At 40.7% G+C, this 6981-nt stretch overlaps 1 protein-coding gene across 1 annotated transcript; it reads right to left on the minus strand.

The window, feature by feature from the left end:
- Positions 1-4141: 4141 nt before the first annotated feature.
- Positions 4142-6981, minus strand: LOC120103943 (leucine carboxyl methyltransferase 1 homolog). The gene is made up of 5 exons (XM_039118576.1): positions 6520-6981; positions 6331-6395; positions 5210-5261; positions 5024-5062; positions 4142-4318 (listed from the first exon to the last, which is right to left on the minus strand). The coding sequence occupies exons 1-5, from the start codon at positions 6667-6669 to the stop codon at positions 4142-4144; spliced, it is 483 nt and encodes a 160-aa protein (XP_038974504.1). The 5' UTR covers positions 6670-6981.

The raw sequence follows: 6981 nt of genomic DNA on the forward strand, positions 1-6981 counted from the left end.
TTGTTGGGTTGCAATTTTCAGCTGGACAATAATGTTTCATACATTTTATTTTCTTTCTATTGGCTTGAAGATGCAAATTTTTTCTTTTTTAATGTTTGTAGATATATCCAAATTTCAAAGTTTGAAACCACCACCAATACTATCTATTTGAAATAGGCTAGTTATATGCTTAACATTAACCAATTAACCATTGGAGAAATAAAATAAAGGTAGAAAAATACATCCAGTTTTAGAGAGTCCATTAAGCTGTTGGGCCATTTTGGTCCATTTCTAGATTCCAAAAAAAAAAAAAATCGGGCCTGTCGGGTCGGGCCTGTCGGGTCGGGCCTGGGACCAGATTTATAAGGTTGGGTCGGGCCTGGACAAAAATTTAAGCCCGACAGTCGGGCCGGGCCGGGTCTGGGCATAGCTATCGGGCCTAATTTTTGCTGTAGAGCCCGGCCCGAGCCCGGCCCGGCCCGGGTTTTAATCAGCTCTACCGCGGAGGCTCGTTGCCGCCCGGCTCCGCTCCCGTGGCCCCCACCGGCACCACCCCCTGTCCGAAGGCCCTCCCCGACCGCCGGCGATTAGCTCCGGCTTTTGAACCGCCGCCGGTCGCCGGCCTGGTTTGTGGGAGCCATCCCTGCCGCGGACGCCTCTGGTGTGAGGGCACCGAATGGAAACGGCCCGGCCTGCGATCCCCCGGCCCAGTGACCCCACCCCCGCTTGGAAGGGCTTCTACCCCTTTTCAGTGGGCACTGGCCCACTTCCCGCTCCCGCCGGCTGCGGGTCCACCCCGCTGCCACAGGCTTGGGCCTGGCCTGGGTCCAGCCGCCCCGCAGCTCGGCCTAAGATGCGGATGTGGCCCGACCCCTCAGCCTGTTTCGGTGCATCGGTCGGGCCTAGGCCCGAGCTTTGGGCTCGGGTTGGCTCGCCTTCCGACCGAGTGCAACTCGGAACCGGCTCAGTCGACGACCCCGATGTCACCTCCACAATCGGCGCCGAGTCGCCGCTCTCCTTGCATATTTCAGAGGAGAAGCACTGGGCAATCTTCTTGGGCTTCTACCATTCCTCGGATTCCGACGGTGACTCGGATGTGTTCGGTCCTTCCTTGGCTGGACTCGGCCCCGAGTTGGAGGAAACTATTCCCCGGGTCGACCCAGCGTTGGACTCGGTCTCCTTCTTTCTTTATGAATTGAAGAGTCGTGTATCTACAGATTGAAAAATCATATATCTATGGAAATATATCTTTGCACCTATTTTTAACTCTATAAATATAGAGCATGATGACTAGAAACAACAATCTTCTCCCATCCCTTCTATCTTAAAATCTTTATTCCTTCTTCTACCTCCTAAATAGTTTCCTAGAGGGTTTTTAGAAATTTCTTCAAAACCTCTATCCGCAGAATTCTATAAAGCTTTGTTATATATTGGGGGTGATTTGTCATGAATGCGTTAGCAAACTTATTTGAGTAAGGGCAAATATTGTCACGCCCCTACCTACGCGGGGCACGTGAGGAACCCAGTGCCCATGTGGGGGCCACATGAGGGGAGAAATATGGGGCTCCCCTGCCAGATATTGATACCGCTTGGATCAATTTGCAATCCAATGGAAGTGGGAGAAAAGACAAGAACAATTTCTTGTGTTAGGAGGAAGAGAACTTTCATTCAAAAACTTGGATGCCTCCTCATTACAATTCATGACTATTTATAGGCAAGTCATGGGTAACATGAAAAGACAAAAGAAAATGAAAGGTCAAGAGTCGCCTTAATATGGGTAACTCACACAATAAAAGACATTAAAGCCAAAACTAAATTCTCTTAGAGAATTTAAAAGGTCAAAAGACACATGCCTCTTAAAATACCTATAACTTTCCAACCATAACTCTGATTTTAATGTTCTTAGGCTTGTTGGAAAGATGAGAAAGAGACCCAAAACTTTCATCCTAATAACCTTTCTAAATTCGGCCATTTAATACCCTGAAAATGACATGCAAGTTATATGACGTCCATGCAATTGTATCAGATATTGTCCGGTTCCGGGGCTTCACGCAAGCATCCTTCACCCCTCTCCGGTTTTGTTTTTCTCCCAAAACGCGTCTGCAGGATTTGGAAACACCCGCCTTATATGCCCAGGCTCTGGAACGAGTCTTTTCGATGTGGGACTATTGGGCCTCCCACCCTTCTCACCATCGAACAAGAGCTGTCCTCGGCTCTGATACCAAATGTCACGCCTCTGCCTCCGTGGGGCACGTGAGGCACCCAGTGCCTACGTGGGGGCCACATAGGGGGAAAACACGGGGCTTTCCTGCCAGATATTGTCCGGTTTCGGAGCTTCACGCAAGCGTCCTTCACCCCTTTCCGGTTTTGTTTTCTACTCAAAATGCGTCTGCATGCGCCTCATATGCCCAGGCTCTGGAACGAGTCTTTTCAATATGGAACTATTGAACCTCACACCCTTTCCACCATCGGACAAGAGTCGTCCTCGGCTCTGATACCAAATGTCATGCCCCCACCTCCACAGGGCACGTGCGACATCCAGTGCCCACATGGGGGCCACATGAGGGGGGAAACACGGGGCTCTCCTGCCAGATATTGTCCAGTTTCGGGGCTTCACGCAAGCGTCCTTCACTCCTCTCCGATTTTGGTTTCTTCCCAAAATGCATCTGCAGGATTTGGAGACATCCGCCTGATCATATGCTCAGACTCTGGAACGAGTCTTTCCGATGTGGGATTATTGGACCTCACAAATATTACCTTAAAAATAGCGATTTACGTGCCTCTCAAAGCCTTGAATTATTTTATTATTTTCTTTATTTCAAACCACCCTTCCCCAACATAAAGCTCCTGAGACTAAACAAATATATCTAGCAAAGTCGAGGACTGGGGTAAAATTTTCATTTAACCGGGAATAGAAGCCAGATGACAGTCTATCCAGCGATGTAGCCAATAACCTTTTCTATTATTCCTTAGATTCGAGTTGATTTGGGAACAAAGAAAGTAGTCTTTGGCATGTTATGGTTGAAGTCTTGGCTCTCGAATTCTCAGCAGCCATGTTACAAAGTGGCACTCCAAGCTCAGGTCAAAGTGCATGTGTTCAGAAATGAATAACTACAGTCATAACAGTTGATGCTTAGCGTGCTGCAATGAAGCTCTTTTGCAGAAAAATATAAGGGAAACTGGGCGAAGAGAACATTACTTACACGAGGAAAGCTAGAGTCTCGGATCGCAAGCATAATCCGCCGCAAAGGGACTAATTTGTAGCCTCCTGATAACGGTGCAATAGAAGAAGCTCATCATTTGCTAGTGTTGCATGGATACAGTAACAATAACTGGATTCAAATAGGTATCCACGTATTTGACTTCCGTAGAGGAAAAAAAGAGAGACAAATATGAAAGATAAGTTATACATTTACCTGAAATAAATGTTTATATCTTTAATATTGCTTGTTTAGATAATAAAATAAGTATTCAGAAGATACATTACAAGAAATCATAGGATCTGCATTAATATTATTTCAGTGGAAGTTTTAAAAATGCCAGGAAATAACATATTGCCTTGCATTTATGATAAATTGTCAGGTATTAATTTGTAGCTCATCTTTATTTTCTTCACGATAAGTCTGAAATGCTCTTTGGAGAATGAAGATGTGATTAGCTGACACAAACTAAAAATACTGGCTAAGAGTATAGATTATTGCTAGGTTCGGTTCTGATCCCAAATAAGGATGTACAAGATCAAATTGGCCATGGGTCATTGTATGTTGTTGTTGCTGTTTTCAAGGGGCAAGGAGATGATTTTTTTTCTTGGAGATGTGATGACATAATTGCCAAAAATTTAAGATCTTATATTTGCTGAATCCATTAGATGATACAGGAAAAGAAGTTCAAAAATCCTTGATATAATACTTGGGATGGGCTATATATCTAGTAACTTTCTCTTCTCGGATGATTCTGCTGTCTCCCGCTGAGTTAAAATAGGTGTAAATATAAGTTAAACGATGAAACATAAAGCAAACCTAGTTATATAGATGGCTTTAATTTAGAATCCATTTGGTATTATTTTTTTCATTTTCTGTTTTTGTTTTTTTTAAAAAAATCAAGAAGAAAAATAAACTAGATTGGTTTTTTTTTTTTGTTTTTACAATTATTTCTAAAATCTTCAAAGCCTTTGGTAGCAAAAGTTTATTGTTTTCAAGAATAGCGACATTAGAGGAAACAATCGTAGAAGTTTAGCACAAATACTATTTTCAACATCATTTTTTATGTGATATTTTACTAATTTGTAGAGAAACAAAAATATAAAAAACATAACAAAACCAAAATCCCTAAACAGGCCCTGCACATGAACAGGTAGAGCACAAGCTTAGTCAACAAATCTTACAACTATTCACAAATAAGCTGATGAACTAAAACGATCTTCTATAAGGGCAACGACTCTGGTGATGCCAAAACATTACTCAGAAAATTCAAGTTTTGCATTAGCATTGATGATATTAATTATGATAGCTAGTCCATTTTAATGATAATCGAGAAACAGGTAAAATCTCTTCTTCCATAAGTCCAGCTTGAAATATTGTTACAATAGTTTTTTTTTTTAATGATGATCCTAACCATTCAGACACATTGGTTTCATGGCTAGATAATCTCACCAAACATCATTCCACTCTCTTGAATTGGCTTTAGACTGGTTTGTAGCATAAGCTACTTTTTTAAAGTAGCATTCTTCTCTCTGACGCCTTGAGGCATTTCAAAGATTCCACCCATGTAGTTGTATAAAACATGAATTGTAATATTGACTACACTTGTCAAGCTATTGCATGTTGAAACTTTAAATATAAGAAAAATATTATAAATTAAGGAAAAAGGGACAAGGGAGAAAAAAAAGAATCCATGGCCCACATCACATGGGCAAAGTATGGCCATAAAGAATCCATGCTTGTGTTTTCAGTTTTATTATCTTTGTTTTCATGTAGTGGAAGCAAGTAAAATATGCCTATATCTACTTCAGATATCTGCGCTGCTGAATGTATTTGCTACCAACCTCAGCATCATTAATTGCGCAAGCCACACAGTAATGTTCCTGGAGGAAAAGAATTAATTTATTAGAAAATGCCTTTGACAAGATGAATGGAGATGCTGCTACTTAGGTAAAGGCTAATGAGATACTACAATGTTGACCTGAAATCATGACATTAACCATTCCACATTATATTAAACATGCACTTGCCTGCATCATGTACCACTCTTCAAACTCATCAAACAACTCTAGCCGTTCGATCCTGCAACAGAGTAAAGTTAGAGGCTATTATTACCTTATTATTCGGATGACTTATTTTAGCTTCATGCTTAGTTTTGGACTCATAAATGCAATTCATGCCTTCAGTGAACTGGGGCCAGAAACTCAGGTTGTGGCAATACAATTTACCCATATTCAGATTTAATAGAGTATGATAGTCATATACCATTGGTAATCATAGTAGAGCTGAATAATCAAGAAGCAGTAAGAAGGAAGGCATTTAGAAGCCAACTTTGCAGTTGAAAAATGAGTTGCATCAATTTTTTACTTTTTTGTAAAAAATACTTGCATATTGCAAACCTGTCCAACCGCACAACATAAATGAAATTAGTGTGCACACATGTCACCAAAGTCAACGTCCAGCACAAATATGAAGTTCCAGAAACTACTATTTAGCTTAAAAACAGCTTTCAGTGGTAGCCCAACCAAGATTTGAAGTCTCAGAATCAGGCACCAGACTGGTATGTTACTGATTCAGTATGATATGGTCAGCATAGCGTGGTAAGCACCCCATATACCGAGATAGCTCCCGACCCCATTTCTCACTTTTTATCATGGTACCATCTGAAACTGGGCAGTATGGGTCGATATGTGACACACCCCAGTTTTGGACAATATCGGGTGGTAGGGTACAATTTAGGCCGATATGGATCGATTCAGGGCCTGTACCGACCCGAATGATGTTTTCGTGCGGATCCCATATAGTGCTCAGTAATCATGCCTAAAATGTATACAAACGACTCTAATATTATAACTTGAACAACTACCCATTTTGTTATGCAGCCGTGCATGGTAAGGAGTTTGTCCGGCGATGATAAGAATAGTAGTGAAGTAAAGAAATGCAAAAAACCAAGAGGGAAATGACAGAATATGAACCATGAGAAAATCTTATGTGAAGACAAATCTTGGTGCTCATTTTCTTCCTCTAGCATGTAGCAAACAAAATAACATTTCTAAATTTCACACTGCATTTATTAAAAGAAAGTTGTAAGCATTGTTAGTTTTACACCCTCTGCAGCAATTTTTGTATAATTCAATAAGAAAAATCTTACCTGTGTTTTTCTTGAATTTCGATAAATTCATTATATATCTGCAGCATATCCCATGCAACAGCTCTCTGCATCATCAAATATTAGAGGGAGTGGATCATGAATTTTAGCTTCAATATGTGTAGGCATTGTTTATATCTAACAAAGAGGGAGTCTTTTGCTAGAAAAATGCCATCTATTGAAAGAACACACCTGCCATCCATGATCAACGAAGAGTTTCTGCTTAGATTGTAAGCTCGGTGTAGCACGTATACCAAGGAGAGGGCATCCTCGACTCTGCAAAACAAGCCAATATGCATACATCACTTCTATGATTTGTCCAGGCAATTTTTTATACATCATCAGTTAATAAATAAAAAATACATGGTAAAGACAATTATCAGAAATGCAGAGAATGAAAAAGAAGCATATTTAACAGGATCATATTTAAAGAAAAGGGTAAATAAAAAAAAAATAGAAACTTGAAATCTATGCCAAGGAAGATTGAAAGCCTACAAAGTGGTTTTTGATGATCTATAACCTCAAGATAAAAGGGGGCATAGGTGAATGTTGAATATGTATGTTATGTTGGCAATCAATAGAAATAAGTTGTGACGATAGTCGAGCTAAAATGAGAACATTATTTCCAAGATTGAAAATAGACATGGTTGCATT

The sequence above is a fragment of the Phoenix dactylifera genome, unplaced genomic scaffold, assembly GCF_009389715.1.
Source record: "Phoenix dactylifera cultivar Barhee BC4 unplaced genomic scaffold, palm_55x_up_171113_PBpolish2nd_filt_p 000373F, whole genome shotgun sequence".
Lineage (NCBI taxonomy): Eukaryota > Viridiplantae > Streptophyta > Magnoliopsida > Arecales > Arecaceae > Phoenix > Phoenix dactylifera.

Coding starts and splice junctions, on each gene's coding strand:
- LOC120103943 (XM_039118576.1), bottom strand. CDS start 6,669: ATGATGTATAAAAAATTGCCTGGACAAATCATAGAAGTGATGTATGCA. Junction 6,396..6,519: donor TCGTTGATCATGGATGGCAG/GTGTGTTCTTTC, acceptor TTGATGATGCAG/AGAGCTGTTGCATGGGATAT. Junction 4,319..5,023: donor GCGCAATTAATGATGCTGAG/GTTGGTAGCAAA, acceptor GTTCATGTGCAG/GGCCTGTTTAGGGATTTTGG.